General features: G+C 48.2%; 1 protein-coding gene across 1 annotated transcript in view; it reads right to left on the reverse strand.

The window, feature by feature from the left end:
* SLC5A2 (solute carrier family 5 member 2) overlaps positions 1-17,726 on the reverse strand; it is a 143,362-nt gene that overhangs the window by 92,177 nt on the left and 33,459 nt on the right. Inside the window, exon 2 of the mRNA XM_073649068.1 lies at positions 12,351-12,422. Within this exon, the coding sequence (XP_073505169.1) occupies positions 12,351-12,422 (72 nt within the window). The remainder of the gene's footprint in view (positions 1-12,350; positions 12,423-17,726) is intronic.

The raw sequence follows: 17,726 nt of genomic DNA on the forward strand, positions 1-17,726 counted from the left end.
GAAAAGCTCACAGTCTGCGAGAAGAGGTCATCGGGTGCCTCATGTTCTGGTGAGGAAGCTCATTGGGAGAAGCGGTCGAGCCATGCAGATGATGGTCAAGAAGTCTGGTGTGGTGAAAGTAAGCAGTCCACATGATCGTCAGGACTGGATACCAGACGAAGACGGCATGGTGTCATTCTCCGCAGTAGGAACAGAAGAAAGCCTGGAATATGTGCGCCTGCTGTTGCAGTACCGAGTGACCTACCTGCGAGAGGTGGAACAGTTAAATCTTGCTAGACTGCGAGTGGATAGACAGCATCATCTGAGTAGCAGAAGGTGGCAGCCGTCTAGAAATTGTGAGGCTAGACAGAGAAAGGGCCCCCTAAATAACAGAACAGCTGCAGCTGAAGTCAGGGACCTTTCAAGATGTCCTGAGAGTAGTGGGCGTGGCGTTAGAGGTAGTGAGACCTCCAGTAACTCAGGTTTGAGTGGCCCATACAAACCCACCCAATAGAGTACAGGACAGTACGGAGTCTAACTGGACCTTAGATACCAGGGCATGTGAGTCACACCGCTGTATGACTGACCGCTGGGAGCGGGGAAGACCTGACAAGGTTACGACTGACCGCTGGGAGCGGGGGAGACCTGACAGGGTTTCGACTGACCGCTGGGAGCGGGGGAGCTCTGACAAGGTTACGACCCGGAAAGGTGACCTGACGAAGTCAGTGACATTGACAGATGGTAGGTCCCTAAGGAAAGGGCTAATGTCAATGACTAATGTTCCAGGGGCTGGACAACGCAAGGGTCAAGTGCATGGTCTCAGTGTGAATGGTGGGTTATAGACTGTTTGAGTATATTATGTGTTCAACCCCACAAGTTTGAACAGAGGGGGGAATATGTGATGCAGCAGGCATTCCTTTAATGGTTCAGTGTGTGTTTTGAATGACCATGTACCTCCCCCTCAGCTGACTGGCTACATGACCATGACATCACACAGGTCCTTTTGCACACAGGAGGTCTGAACACATGACTGTGACATCAGCTAAGGTCCTGTCTGTGTGTGTATGGGTGTGTGCTACAGGATATATAAACCCTGGGAGTCTTGAGACAGGGTGAGAGAGGCGTGAGGCCTGTTCCCCGTGTGTGTGGGACACCGCGAGAGTGAGAGGCCTAGTGAGGCCTGGTGATGCCTGGCGTAGTCTGAAAGGTTGAGGCTGGATCTTGTGACTAGATGCCAGTGGCCTTGAAGGGAAAGCCGGCTCGGAAGGCAAGAGTCCTGGAGGGCGAAGGCTGGATGTTGTGAGTGCAAAACATACCAGTAGCCGTGGACTGGACGACGGCGGGAGACCCCCATCTGGGAAGCCGTAAAGCCACCGTGTGGCAAACCAAACGGACTGAAGCAGCCATAAGCCAGCAAAGGTAAAAACACTGCTTATTCTGGACATTATTGCTATTACCTTGCTGAAGGCTGTGACTGGAGCCAAGTGGGCCTGTCTGCCACTTGAGGCTCCTGGACATTGTATGTTTTTGCCGGTGAGCCACGAAGATGGACTGTGTGATCAGCAGTTTATGAAGTGTAATAAACTGCTGGTTTATGAAATATTGGAAAACATGGCTGGTGTGCGTTAATTGACCTGGCGCAGCGAGTATTCCCCAGGATGATGTCTAGCGCTGCCTTACACCTGTTTCTGAATATTCTAGAGTCCAGGATCTTTTCAACATGTTCTTGTTCATCCACTTCTATGGGATCAGGAGGAGGCAGACGACGTCCTGGAAGAGGATTTGGAATAAATGGCTTCATTGAGGAAACCTGGATCACTGGATGTGTCCTCATTGTCCCGGGAAGCTGAGGATGGAAAGCTCTTCACCTAATTTGGGTTAAGCGTCACTAGTGGGGTACCACAGGGGTCTGTACTAGGCCCAATGTTATTTAATATCTTTATTAACGACATAGTCAACGGGATAAATAGTAAAATATCAATATTTGCAGATGACACAAAGTTATGTAAAACAATTAATACAAAAGAGGATAGTGAAGACCTACAGAGGGATTTGGATAAGCTGGGTAGGTGGAGCATTAAATGGCAAATGAGGTATAACGAGGAGAAATGTAAGGTCATACATATGGGAAGGAAAAATGGAAGTCACCAGTACTCACTGAATGGGAAATCATTGGGGAATTCAGAGATGGAGAAGGACTTGGGCATCTTGATTGATAGCAAACTAAATTGGAGTGCCCAAAGTCAGGCGGCTGCTGTAAGGGCAAACAGGGTAATGGGATGTATCAGAAGAGGTATAGCTGCAAAGGATGAGAACATTGTTCTTCCACTGTACAAAGCTCTGGTCAGACCACACTTGGAATACTGTGCTCAGTTATGGGCCCCAATATATAGAAAGGATATAAATGAGCTTGAAAAGGTACAAAGGAGGGCAACAAAATTAATAAAGGGAATGGAGGGACTGCAATACCCAGAGAGGTTGGCAAAACTAGGACTATTCAGCCTGGAAAAGAGAAGGTTGAGGGGGGACATAATAAATGTGTACAAATATGTTAGGGGACAGTATAGAGACCTTGCCCGGGATTTGTTCAAAAGGAGGGATATTACGGTAACAAGAGGGCATTCACTAAGACTGGAAGAGAAAAGGTTTCAGCACCAGCATAGGAAGGGGTTCTTTACGGTAAGAGCAGTGAGAATATGGAATTCACTGAGTGAGGAGACGGTAATGTCGGATTCACTAAACCAGTTCAAGCGGGGACTGGATGCATTTCTAGATACCAGGCAGATTTCTGCATATACTTAAAAATAGAATAAAATAGTAGGTTGATACAGGGATTTATTCTGACTGCTGGTTTCAGAGTCGGGAGGGAATTTTTCCTCAGGTGAAGATTGGCCAAATCATTTGGGGTTTTTGCCTCCTCTGGATCAACTTTAGCAATTACAGAACTAACAGGTCGAACTTGATGGACGCAAGTCTTTATTCAGCTTTACTAACTATGTAATTTATCCAATCATTTTGAAAGTACCGATACATTTTTGGCCCGGTTTTGGTGAGGGTACATGGAGTTCTTGGTGGGAAGCCATCCTTCATCTCCCACCTGGAAACCTGGAGAAGGTCTGCGAGATTCATCTGATCTTCCTTACATTGTCTTTTAGCATTTCCAGATTCTGTTGCCGGGATTGTATTGTGTCAGTGACTCCAGGAATAGAAGTTTCTCTGTAAAAATTGGAAAGAATCCTCTGATGGTACCCAAATTTGCAAAGAATGGTGTCTTTTTAGCTGAAGCATTTTGAGAATTTTATGAACACTCTGTCATAGGAAGCTGATAAGCCCAGTCATCCTGAAGATGGCAGATGTGTAAGGAGGTGGTCGGGTTGTGGTGTTTCCCCTGAAAACGTCAGTCGCATTATTGTATTGTAGTAATGTTATGTACCTGAAATGCGCCTGCAGTATTAACCATTGGCCACAAGAGGTCACTGTCTTCCCTTTGATACGTTTAGTTTTCCCTGTGGGCTTCAGCATCCAGTATTCAGGGATGAGAGGGTTAACGCCTACCCAGGGAGGGGGAGGAGCGACTGGCACAAAAGGTCTGAGGGGTAACGTTTCGGCACTGGCATGCCAAGGTAAGGAGGCTTATTCGCCATGCAATACTCCTCTGGGAAATGTAATATGCAAATTGCCTCTTCAGAGAAAAAGAGGACTTGTACTCTATAGCGCCACCTATTGGAAGCAGCAATCCTACAAGTCACAATCAACCCGTTAACGAGTCGTGCAATATGACTTAGGATAAAAGCCCAATCAGAACCTCAATTTTTCAGACAAGGTGTTTAAGAGCAATTTGCATATTACATTTCCCAGAGGAGCATTGCATGGCGAATAAGCCTCCTTACCTTGACGTGCCAGAGCCGGTGTGTCACTCTCCACAAGGAGAAACGCTACCCCTTAGACCTCAGTCTAGAGCCTCTCACCTAGCCAAATCAGGTCTCATACTTTGCACTGATGAGGGGCAACAGCCCAAAACACCGTATCTGCAGATTGAGATTCTGATTGGGCTTTTATCCTAAGTCATACTGCAAGACTCGTTAAAGGGTCGATTGTGACTTGTAGGATCGCTGCTTCCAATAGGTGGCGCTATAGAGTTCAGGTCCTCTTTTTCTCTGAAGCTGATAAGTTTGGGAAACGTAGTGTCCAGCGAGAAGGGGAGAAGGTGGCGCCCTGCTGTGAGTACTGAAACAGGGAGCATGGTCTCTACAAGCACCCCCGGGGACTGAGATAGTCAAGGACTCAGGGTATCAGGGTCTTAGCGACACAGCAGGACCCGTATGACCCCACCCCTAGGAAAATGCAGGCAAGTCCAGAAGAATTAGGTCTGTCTTGTACGCTTCCGTATATCTTCAAGCAAGTCTTATTTATGGATCACCCCAGGACTTAGACAGGAGAGTTGTTGGAGAGGAATTGTAAAGGACAGAGCTGCCGGATGTCCGATCAGCGGGGCAGACAGGAGGCGGAAGGTCAGGAAATCCAGAATCACCGGCAAAATCGTCAGACGAGAGTGTAGTCTGAGAACAAGCCGGGGTCAATAACAGAAGATACTCCAAAACAGCAAAACAACACAGCCAGGGAGCAAGGCTAAAGGCAAAGCTATAACCAGCAGCCATGGACGGACGGCTGAAGGTGTAAATAGCCAGGAATCCGCCCATTTGTGATTTTGTTAAGTTCCCGATAGTCAATACAAGGTCTTAGACCACCATCTTTGTTATCAACGAAAAAGTAACCTGCCCATACAGGTGATGTTGATGGTCGGATCAACGCATTTTGCAGCCTGTCCATGGCCGAACGTTCTGCAGCAGAAATATTATTTATTTTATCCTTTGGGAGACGAGAATTCATTACAAGTTCAATGGGACAATCATAATCTCTGGGTGGGGGCAATTTTTTTTGATTCAGACACATTGAAAAATTTTCTGATGTTTCAAACACATGAGGTAAAGCCCTGGTTATGGTTGTAGATAGATTTACAGATAAAGACATATATTTCTTCTGACACTCAGGAATCCATTGTACAATATTGCCAATGTGACAGTCAGTAACAGGGTTATGATTACTCATCCACGGCGTGACCAACACCACAGCCGTGGGAACATTTACAAGAGCAAAAAAGTGAATGGATTCACGATAAAGGAACAATGAGCAGCGATACCTCCTTAGGGACAAACGTCACTACGCCTTGGGTGAGAGGTGCGTTCTCAATGGCAATGACTTTCATAGGCATCATTGGCATCAATATAATTGGCTGCGGAGGGGCGAGCCGCATGGTTTTATCAAGATAAGATAAACAGGGAGCAACCCTTTATAATCAAAGGGAAATACCTGTGCGTCCAGGTGGGCTTCCTCGGACCCACCTAGGCGCTGGAGTTTTCCAGTGGCGGTCATCTTGGGTAGACTCATATCTGATGATCAGATTCCCCACAATAATAATAAAAAAAGGCCCAATTTTTGCCGCTTGACCCTCTGCGGTTCTTGTTACCGACTAAACCTAATTTGCATGGGCTCCTCAGAAGGGGTAGGTGTGATCTGTATCTTAAAAGGCGAAGTTGGGTTGGTCTGATGATCTCGTCTGCGTAATCTAGCCGGATTGCCAGGAACATAACTGTGTCAAGGGAGTCAGGTATAGGAAACTTAACCAAAGTCTCTTTAATCTAATATGGAAAGGGCTTGGTCATTCCACTTAGAGTCAGTAGCCCAATGCCGAAACTTTGTGCAGAATTCTGCAGCAACTCGTTGCCCCGGCATAGGGTTTTCAGCTTATTTCCGGAAAATGCTACCCTGTCAGGGTCATCGTACAGTAGATCATGGGAACCAAAAAAAGACGTCAACCGAGGTGTCCTGTCCCATGATTGGGACATTTACGGACTATAATGGACCTTCTTCCAGTTGCTATGCACTGCTGTTTTTTTGCATTGCTGTAGGGTTTACTTTCCTTAAGTTTGTCCCTTCTCTCTCCCTGTCTCCCTCTCAAGTGACTGTAATGTAGTAAACCCCTTCCTTCTTGTCCCGCTCCCCTCATTCTTCATGTTATCCACCATTAGAAGCTCATGTGCTTTCAGCCTGTCTCAGGCATTTAACAAGGTTTCTTAAAGAAAATAAAGCCTCTTCTGAATTCTTCACGACGTGCTTCCTGCAGCCGAGTTAAAGCTATCGGCGACCATCGCTTCCATGTAAGTAAGGTGAAGAGACCCCCGTCTCACAGAGCACTATATTACAGCACAGCCATGGGGACAGAGTAGTAAGAAGAACTTCCCAGATTCATCTGTAAAGCAGCTACAGCTTCTATAAAGCTACAGAACACACAGCAGAGCGTCCGCTCTCAGCATATAAGAGGCCATACAGCTTCCCTCCTCCCTGTGAATTAAGATGGCTGAGGGAACCACTACACGGTCCCTGCCAGACCCATCGTGCATAGAACTTGATCCTCCATCTAGTGAGAAAGCTAAATGGCCCACAAAGCCTACATGGAATATGAGAGAGAACCTTGAAACCAGTAAACACGAACTGTCCCGTGTTCTAGCAGACATTGTACAGCCAGAGCTCAGGGAAGGGAAGGGAGCTCAGTTTCTTAGTTTTTTAAACAGTGGATGTTTATGGGGCAAAAACATCAATATTCAAAACCCCTTCAATAAGTCGTCATTTGTCCACAGAATAGCTAATTAGTGTTAGATGTGTGAATGCCACTGCTGGTGCCTGACCGCACCGATCTCCAAAATGAGTCCCATTCTCTCCAGCAGCAACACTGTGGCCAGGAGGAATTCATTAGTACAAAAGGCGCACAAGCACCAAACCGCACCATGTGGATCTATGACCAGGTAGTGGAGTGCATCTTCCAGGGTCTAGGTGGTTTAGGCAGAGGTGTATCCAAGGCTTCTAGCACCAGGGGCGAGAATTCAGTTTGAGAAACCCCCCCACCCAGCTCCTTCCCCAGCACATATGCGATTTGCACACTAAGGCCATGGCCCCACTATCAGTATAAGGCCACGGCCCCACTATCAGTATAAGGCCATGGCCCCACTATCAGTATAAGGCCACAGCCCCACTATCAGTATAAGGCCACGGCCCCACTATCAGTATAAGGCCACGGCCCCACTATCAGTATAAGGCCACAGCCCCACTATCAGTATTCGGTCAGTATTTTTTCTCAGGAGTGGGAGCCTAAACCAGGAGTGGGTGATAAATGCAGAATTGGTGACTTGTTTCTATTATACCTTTGATTGTTCCTCACCTGGTTTTGGCTCCCACTGCTGAGATAAAATACTGACCGAATACTGACCAAATACTGATAGTGGGGCCGTGTACAAATACTGATAGTGGGGCCGTGGCCTTATACTGATAGTGGGGCCGTGGCCTTATACTGATAGTGGGGCCGTGGCCTTATACTGATAGTGGGGCTGTGGCCTTATACTGATAGTGGGGCCGTGGCCTTATACTGATAGTGGGGCTGTGTACAAATACTGATAGTGGGGCCATAGCCTTATACTGATAGTGGGGCCATGGCCTTATACTGATAGTGGGGCCGTGGCCTTATACTGATAGTGGGGCTGTGGCCTTATACTGATAGTATTTGTACACGGCCCCACTATCAGTATAAGGCCACAGCCCCACTATCAGTATAAGGCCACAGCCCCACTATCAGTATAAGGTCATGGCCCCACTGTCAGTATTTGTACACGGCCCCACTGATAGTGGGGCCATGGCCTTATACTGATAGTGGGGCCGTGGCCTTATACTGATAGTGGGGCCATGGCCTTATACTGATAGTGAGGCCGTGGCCTTATACTGATAGTGGGGCCATGGCCTTATACTGATAGTGAGGCCGTGGCCTTATACTGATATTGGGGCCGTGGCTTTATACTGATATTGTGGCCGTGGCCTTATACTGATAGTGGGGCCGTGGCCTTATACTGATAGTGGGACCGTGGCCTTATACTGATATTGGGGCCGTGGCCTTATACTGATAGTGGGGCCGTGGCCTTATACTGATAGTGGGACCGTGGCCTTATACTGATAGTGGGGCCGTGGCCTTATACTGATATTGGGGCCGTGGCCTTATACTGATATTGGGGCCGTGGCCTTATACTGATAGTGGGGCCGTGGCCTTATACTGATAGTGGGACCGTGGCCTTATACTGATATTGGGGCCGTGGCCTTATACTGATAGTGGGACCGTGGCCTTATACTGATATTGGGGCCGTGGCCTTATACTGATAGTGGGGCGGTGGCCTTATACTGATAGTGGGACCGTGGCCTTATACTGATAGTGGGGCCGTGGCCTTATACTGATAGTGGGGCTGTGGCCTTATACTGATATTGGGGCGGTGGCCTTATAGTGATATTGGGGCGGTGGCCTTATACTGATATTGGGGCTGTGGCCTTATACTGATAGTGGGACCGTGGCCTTATACTGATAGTGGGACCGTGGCCTTATACTGATAGTGGGGTCATGGCCTTATACTGATATTGAGGCCGTGGCCTTATACTGATATTGGGGCCGTGGCCTTATACTGATATTGAAGCCGTGGCCTTATACTGATATTGGGGCCGTGGCCTTATACTGATATTGAGGCCGTGGCCTTATACTGATAGTGGGGCCGTGGCCTTATACTGATATTGAGGCCGTGGCCTTATACTGATATTGGGGCCGTGGCCTTATACTGATATTGAGGCCGTGGCCTTATACTGATAGTGGGGCTGTGGCCTTATACTGATATTGGGGCGGTGGCCTTATAGTGATATTGGGGCGGTGGCCTTATATTGATAGTGGGGCCGTGGCCTTATACTGATATTGGGGCCGTGGCCTTATACTGATATTGAGGCCGTGGCCTTATACTGATATTGGGGCTGTGGCCTTATACTGATATTGGGGCGGTGGCCTTATAGTGATATTGGGGCGGTGGCCTTATATTGATAGTGGGGCCGTGGCCTTATACTGATATTGGGGCCGTGGCCTTATACTGATATTGAGGCCGTGGCCTTATACTGATATTGGGGCCGTGGCCTTATACTGATATTGAGGCCGTGGCCTTATACTGATATTGAGGCCGTGGCCTTATACTGATATTGGGGCGGTGGCCTTATACTGATAGTGGGGCTGTGGCCTTATACTGATATTGGGGCGGTGGCCTTATAGTGATATTGGGGCGGTGGCCTTATAGTGATATTGGGGCCGTGGCCTTATACTGATATTGGGGCCGTGGCCTTATACTGATATTGAGGCCGTGGCCTTATACTGATATTGGGGCCGTGGCCTTATACTGATAGTGGGGCTGTGGCCTTATACTGATATTGAGGCCGTGGCCTTATACTGATAGTGGGGCTGTGGCCTTATACTGATATTGGGGCGGTGGCCTTATAGTGATATTGGGGCGGTGGCCTTATATTGATAGTGGGGCCGTGGCCTTATACTGATATTGGGGCCGTGGCCTTATACTGATATTGAGGCCGTGGCCTTATACTGATATTGGGGCCGTGGCCTTATACTGATATTGAGGCCGTGGCCTTATACTGATATTGAGGCCGTGGCCTTATACTGATATTGGGGCGGTGGCCTTATACTGATAGTGGGGCTGTGGCCTTATACTGATAGTGGGGCGGTGGCCTTATAGTGATATTGGGGTGGTGGCCTTATACTGATATTGGGGCCGTGGCCTTATACTGATATTGAGGCCGTGGCCTTATACTGATATTGGGGCCGTGGCCTTATACTGATAGTGGGGCTGTGGCCTTATACTGATATTGAGGCCGTGGCCTTATACTGATATTGGGGCGGTGGCCTTATAGTGATATTGGGGCGGTGGCCTTATACTGATAGTGGGGCCGTGGCCTTATACTGATATTGGGGCCGTGGCCTTATACTGATATTGGGGCGGTGGCCTTATACTGATAGTGGGGCTGTGGCCTTATACTGATATTGGGGCGGTGGCCTTATAGTGATATTGGGGTGGTGGCCTTATACTGATATTGGGGCCGTGGCCTTATACTGATATTGAGGCCGTGGCCTTATACTGATAGTGGGGCCGTGGCCTTATACTGATAGTGGGGCTGTGGCCTTATACTGATATTGAGGCCGTGGCCTTATACTGATATTGGGGCGGTGGCCTTATACTGATAGTGGGGCCGTGGCCTTATACTGATAGTGGGGCCGTGGCCTTATACTGATATTGGGGCGGTGGCCTTATAGTGATATTGGGGCGGTGGCCTTATACTGATATTGGGGCCGTGGCCTTATACTGATATTGAGGCCGTGGCCTTATACTGATATTGGGGCCGTGGCCTTATTCACATGCCAACGAGCTGCTCTTCCTAATTCTCTCTGAGAGAAGCTGAAAGAAAAGCTCGTTGTCACTTGACCATAAGTATGAACATCGCATGTGAGTGAAGTGTTCATGTGATGACTGATGGAACCTGCAGGCAGAGCTGAATCCTGACAGTGAGGATATTACACGCTGTCAGGATTGGCTATAGGGCTTCATTTTATAATTAATGGTCTCCTCCAGATTTGAGATGAAAGTCTGCAGTCACTGGATTCTGAATTCTCACAGCGCATGCACTGCGCACTTTTAGGACTCTCCCTTGCCAGTGGCAACAGTGGACGGTCATGTCACCACAAGTATGCGATTTGTATATTTCTGGCCACATTCCGACTAGACGTGTCCGGCCTCCCTCAATTCACTTTCATTGAGTGAGACCACGCATGTCTAGTCAGCACGTGACTGCATGTATACAAATCTCCGGCACGAGAGAATCCTGACAGTGCGCAGTGCGAGAATTCAGAAGTCTGCAGTCGCCTAGAATGACTGCAGACTCATCACAAACGTGGACGACATCTTTAATGCTCCTAAGAGAAATAAACAAAAATGTGTTGTTTTTTTTCTGTGAGTCCCTGGTCTTGAACCCACAACCTTAAACCTTTCCTGACACAGCAGACACTGAACCTGCAGAGACACCAGCTGTAGTGATGGCCGTGCTAGAGTCCTGTCCACGTCTTCTGTGCTGCAGGCGCTGCCTCGGCTGATAGGAATACCCTGCTGTGTACAATCAATGGATTCTTACATACATTCTACACAGCAGAAGAAGAGATTTTTTCAGCCTATAAAATTGCTAAAAAATAATAAAAACATTTGATAATGAAAAAAATAGTCATTTTTAATGCGTTTTTTTTTTTTTTTTTAAATAATGAACATCACAAATCAGCAAATAACACGGGCATATGTGGTGTCCCTGTAATCGTAACGACCCGCAGAACACAGCGATCAGATTATTCACGGGGATCGGTAAATGGCGTAAAAAAAAAAATGGTGTAATTGATATTTTTTCTCTATTAAACCAATAAAAAAATGTAATAAAACTGTAATGCTGAGGCCGTGTTCACATGTAGCATAAATGCTGCTTTTTTTCTGCAGTGTTCGCACCACACGACGCAGTAACGATCTTCTATGACTATTGTGTGTTTGCTGCGTTTCTTTTATGCTTTTTCCCGCTTATTTGATGCGATTTTGGGGCCGATATGAAGCTGAGTTTTTAACGCTTTTTAATAATACAGAAAAGCGTTGATTCTGCGCTTAAAGATGCTGCGGCGTTTTTTTTCTTCATGTGTTTTTTTCAGAAGAAGCCGAGGAGAAAATGCTCCAAAACCGCAGAGTAGCGACGAGCGAGCGTGTGTTGTTAACCCAAGTATTTTCGGCGTGCTCAGCATCTACGTTTCAGCCGCCGCGGCTGCATGTGTCGCGGTTGGTAGACAGCTGTGACACATGCGGCGGCACTAACATACATGCCGAGCACGCCGAAAATACTTGGCAAGCACCTGAGGGTTAACAATACACGCTCGCTCATCAGACGTGTCTATGTGGAGCCTAAATAAATGCAGATACTTCATTAAGCTTTTTTGTCCTATAAAAAGCATCTTACAAACGCGGATTCACATCTGCCCCAAAACGCATCAAATAAAGGGGAGAAGATTGTTCTTGTGGAGTTTGGTGCGGATTCTGCAGGACGCACAGATGGCGTCGCGCTGCCCCGGAAGATAAGAGCATTGCGGCCCCTCCAGCCGCCTGGTAGCACTGGACGCTGGACCAGAGACCTGGGAACCCATCCGCCATCTCTAGTCCCAACGGTCCCGGATACAGTGGACCGTCCTGGATTTGGGTCTGCGCCCTGCAGTCTCAGGCGTCTGCTGAATTTTCCTCACTACCAGCGCCCCTCTGACAACTCCTCATGCCGGGGTAGAAAGATAATGGTAAATGGTTATGCGCCGCATAATTTGTCCCTCTTTCTGTTCTTCAAAAGTTGTGAGGTATAGAAGTAGTGTAGATATAACTTACAGGAAACCAGGACATGCTTCTCCCCGCCAGAAAGTAACCGCCCACAGTTCCTCGGTTGGTGCGGCGCATGGACTGAAGGGATAAAACATGAGACACAATCAGGTATGAAAAGTGACATTAAAGATAGAAGGCTAAATATGGTGGGACACAAATTTCATGGCAGCAATAGATGTGCTAACACCATCAACGTAGGGGTGAGGAACCTGAAAAGGTCTAGTATACAACATGCCTGTATATGTGTGTGTAGATTATATATCCAGTATATCTATACAGTATATGTGTGTGTGTGTGTGTATACGTATTGTGGTAGATTGGCTTACTTGACGACACATAGAGGTAGACACAGGAACACTGTCTGTCTCTTTAAATCTTCAGCTAGGGTTTATTAAGAGCACTGCATAAACCATGGTAATGTTAGCAAAAAAAAAACCTCGGCCTTCCCGACCTAACAGGAAAAACAAAACATAACGTGTGACACAGTCCTTGTTGCTTACGGGGAAACTTTCCTTCACATGGCAATACAGCTCCAGAGCTTTCACCTCCAGACCTCCCCACACCAAATGCTCTAAAAGGCCGGGAATTTATCCTCTGACCTCCCTCTCTACAGGTGTTTAATCATCTGAGCACTAAACATGGCTGATTAACCCCTTTCTATACTTTGTGTGCTGGAACACTTTTTCTATGTTTTTATCACTGGACCTGACAATCTCAATCTCCTCTCTAGTACTTTGCCAGTGACCTTGTCAAAGTATATTTGCGTATGTGTGTGTATATGTATATATGTGTGTGTGTGTGTGTATAATATACACTGCTCAAAAAACTAAAGGGACCCCTGAAATACCCATCCTAGATGTGAATGAATGAAATCTTCTCATTGAATACTTTGTTCTGTAGAAAGTTGAATGTGCTGACAACAAAATCACCCAAAAATCGTCACTGGAAATCACATTTATTAACCAATGGAGGCCTGGATTTGGAGTCACCCCCAAAATTAAAGTGGGAAAACCCACTACAGGCTGATCCAACTGTGATGTAATGTCCTTAAAACAAGTCACAATGAGGCTGAGTATTGTGTGTGGCCTCCACGTGCCTGTATGACCTCCCTACAACGCCTGGGCATGCTCCTGATGAGGCTGAGTATTGTGTGTGGTCTCCACGTGCCTGTATGACCTCCCTACAACGCCTGGGCATGCTCCTGATGAGGCTGAGTATTGTGTGTGGCCTCCACGTGCCTGTATGACCTCCTTACAACGACTGGGCATGCTCCTGATGAGGCTGAGTATTGTGTGTGGCCTCCACGTGCCTGTATGACCTCCTTACAACGACTGGGCATGCTCCTGATGAGGCTGAGTATTGTGTGTGGCCTCCACGTGCCTGTATGACCTCCTTACAACGACTGGGCATGCTCCTGATGAGGCTGAGTATTGTGTGTGGCCTCCTCGTGCCTGTATGACCTCCTTACAACGACTGGGCATGCTCCTGATGAGGCTGAGTATTGTGTGTGGCCTCCACGTGCCTGTATGACCTCCCTACAACGCCTGGGCATGCTCCTGATGAGGCTGAGTATTGTGTGTGGCCTCCACGTGCCCGTATGACCTCCCTACAACGCCTGGGCATGCTCCTGATAAGGCTGAGTGTTGTGTGTGGCCTCCACGTGCCTGTATGACCTCCCTACAACGCCTGGGCATGCTCCTGATGAGGCTGAGTATTGTGTGTGGCCTCCACGTGCCTGTATGACCTCCCTACAACGCCTGGGCATGCTCCTGATGAGGCTGAGTATTGTGTGTGGCCTCCACGTGCCTGTATGACCTCCCTACAGCGCCTGGGCATGCTCCTGATGAGGCTGAGTATTGTGTGTGGCCTCCACGTGCCTGTATGACCTCCCTACAACGCCTGGACATGCTCCTGATGAGGCTGAGTATTGTGTGTGGCCTCCACGTGCCTGTATGACCTCTCTACAACGCCTGGGCATGCTCCTGATGAGGCTGAGTATTGTGTGTGGCCTCCACGTGCCTGTATGACCTCCCTACAACGCCTGGGCATGCTCCTGATGAGGCTGAGTATTGTGTGTGGCCTCCACGTGCCTGTATGACCTCCCTACAACGCCTGGGCATGCTCCTGATGAGGCTGAGTATTGTGTGTGGCCTCCACGTGCCTGTATGACCTCCCTACAACGCCTGAGCATGCTTCTGGTGAGGCTGAGTATTGTGTGTGGCCTCCACGTGCCTATATGACCTCCCTACAACGCCTGGGCATGCTCCTGATGAAGCTGAGTATTGTGTGTGGCCTCCACGTGCCTGTATGACCTCCCTACAACGCCTGGGCATGCTCCTGATGAGGCTGAGTATTGTGTGTGGCCTCCACGTGCCTGTATGACCTCCCTACAACGCCTGGGCATGCTCCTGATGAGGCTGAGTATTGTGTGTGGCCTCCACGTGCCTGTATGACCTCCCTACAACGCCTGGGCATGCTCCTGATGAGGCTGAGTATTGTGTGTGGCCTCCACGTGCCTGTATGACCTCCCTACAACGCCTAGGCATGCTTCTGATGAGGTTGCGGATGGTCTCCTGTGGGGTCTCCTCCCAGACCTGGACTAAAGCATCCGCCAACCCCTGGACAGTCTGTGGTGCAACGTGACGTTGGTGGATGGAGCGAGACATGATGTCCCAGATGTGCTCAATCGGATTCAGGTCTGGGGAACGGGCGGCCAGTCCATAGCATCAATGCCTTCATCTTGCAGGAACTGCTGACACACTCCAGCCACATGAGGTCTGGCATTGTCCTGCATTAGGAGGAACCCAGGGCCAACCGCACCAGCATATGGTCTCACAAGGGTTCTGAGGATCTCATCTCGGTACCTAATGGCAGTCAGGCTACCTCTGGCAAGCACATGGAGGGCTGTGCGGCCCTCCAAAGAAATGCCACAGAACACCAGGATTGGCAAAGTGGCCACTGGCGCCCTGTGCTCTTCACAGATGAAAGCAGGTTCACACTGAGCACATGTGACAGACGTGACAGAGTCTGGAGACGCCGTGGAGAGCGATCTGCTGCCTGCAACATCCTTCAGCATGAGCGGTTTGGCAGTGGGTCAGTAATGGTGTGGGGTGGCATTCTTCGGAGGGCCGCACAGCCCTCCATGTGCTCGCCAGAGGTAGCCTGACTGCCATTAGGTACCGAATGGAAATTTAAAGCTAATGCGCTGCTGAGACATGCTCAGAATCATCAGGTGCTTCAAAAGCGTTGTACCTTTCATTATATCACAGTCAGTCACATCACAATAGAATCTTAAAGATTGTGATGCTTCCAGAGGTAATTTAATGCAACATACAGCGACGATGAGGCACCCGGCGACACCGAACCGTTTACCAGGAGTACAGCCCAGGGGGCTTTTTGCCCTGCAGCCCAGCTCTCCCTTGGACCCAGCAGAAGCAAGGCCTTGGCAGAAAGCCTTTAACCCCTTCACAACTTTTTACATACATGTAAGTCATGTCCCTGACTTTGATACGGGTTCGCACGTCTAGCCTGCACTTTTCCAGCAGATGATGGCTGATTTAATCAGCCATCATGTGCCTTTAACAGATGCGCATAGAGCGGAGCGTCATTCCACGCTCCCATTGGCGCACCCTTGATGTGATCGTGGATTGTCATGACAGCTGGGGGTCTACTGAAGATCCCATGCCTGTCATTACAATCCTCCGGTGACAGCCAGCCCATGGCCACTATTCATAGTGATTTTCTGTATACATAGCAGGGCTGATCAGACGATCACAGCTTCAAGTCCCCTAAGGGGACTAACAAATACAGTGAAAGTGTAAAAAAAAAAAAAAAAGATTTTAAATATATGGAAACCTATTTCCCTTAGAAACACGCTCCTTGATTGGAGTGAATCCTGTTCGGGCACCCGTATACCTGGATGAAGTAACAACATATGGCTCGGGCCGCTGACTCTGCCGTTTGATCCCTGATAGGGGTCACGACTATTAACTTTGTGAAATGGTGCATCACCGTCAGGCAATATTCACAACCGTTATGGGATAGGCAAATCATGAGGTAGTCCACCATCAACACTTCCAGTGGCTCAGACATCCTTACCACCTGAGTGGATGTCCTCTGTTCTGGAGGCTTAGCCAATTCACACTGACTGCACTTCCGACAAACTTCTTCCACCACTCAATGTAATTGAGGCCAATACACGAGCTGTTGCAACCATTGGAAGTTCCTTTTTGTTCCAAAGTGTGGACCCTCTTATGGGCTTCCTTCTCCACACTCAGCACCATCCCTTCTGGAATCACTACTCGCCATATAGTCCCGAACTCCCTGGGTAACAATATCCAACAGGCCATTCTTCAAACAGAGGCGCTCCAATTGTCCTAGTGTCTGCAAGGCACCAATAGATAAGGCTACCTTCTTTCCTATGTTGGGCTTCTGGCCTAGGATCACCCACTTCTATAACTTCGACATCTCTGGGTCTGACTGTTGCTATTGGACCCATTCGTCTCTTGGGAATCCCAGCACTCGATTCTGTCTGTGTATCCTCCCGATTCTTAAGAGTCCGAGAGCTGTAGCAAAGCATCTGAAGGCTGGGGTCTTATCCCCCTCCAACTCTTCGTTCATGTCCCGGACCGGTTGCTCATAGGTTTCTCTGGATAGAGTGTCTGCATGGGTACTTTCAGCCTTCATAGAATCATAGAATCATAGAATGGTAGAGTTGGAAGGGACCTCCTGGGTCATCTGGACCAACCCCCTGCTCAAAGCAGGATTCACTAGATCATCTCAGACAGATGTCTGTCCAGCCTCTGTTTGAAGACGTCCATTGAAGGGGAACTCACCACCTCTCGTGGCAGCCTGTTCCACTCATTAATCACCCTAACTGTCAAAAAGTTTTTTCTAATATCTAATCTGTGTCTCCTCCCATTTAGTTTCATCCCATTGCTTCTAGTCTTTCCTTGTGCAAATGAGAATAAAGATGATCCTTCTACAATGTGACAGCCCTTGACATATTTGTAGACAGCTATTAAGTCTCCTCTCAGTCTTCTTTTTTGCAAGCTAAACATTCCCAAATCCTGCAACCGTTCCTCATAGGACATGGTTTGCAGACCAGTCACCATTCTGGTCGCTCTTCTCTGAACTTGCTCCAGTTTGTCTATGTCTTTTTTAAAATGTGGTGCCCAAAACTGTACACAGTATTCCAGATGAGGTCTGACCAAAGAGGAGTAAAGACCGATAATGACTTCACGTGATCTAGACTGTATGCTTCTGTTAATACATCCCAGAATTGTATTTGCCTTTTTTGCTGCTGCATCACACTGTTGACTCATGTTCAGTCTATGATCTATTAGTATACCTAAGTCTTTTTCACATGTACTGTTGCTTAGC

The sequence above is a fragment of the Phyllobates terribilis genome, unplaced genomic scaffold (assembly GCF_046119375.1).
Source record: "Phyllobates terribilis strain yellow unplaced genomic scaffold, ASM4611937v1 Scaffold_9__5_contigs__length_417890890, whole genome shotgun sequence".
Classification (NCBI taxonomy): Eukaryota; Metazoa; Chordata; class Amphibia; order Anura; family Dendrobatidae; genus Phyllobates; species Phyllobates terribilis.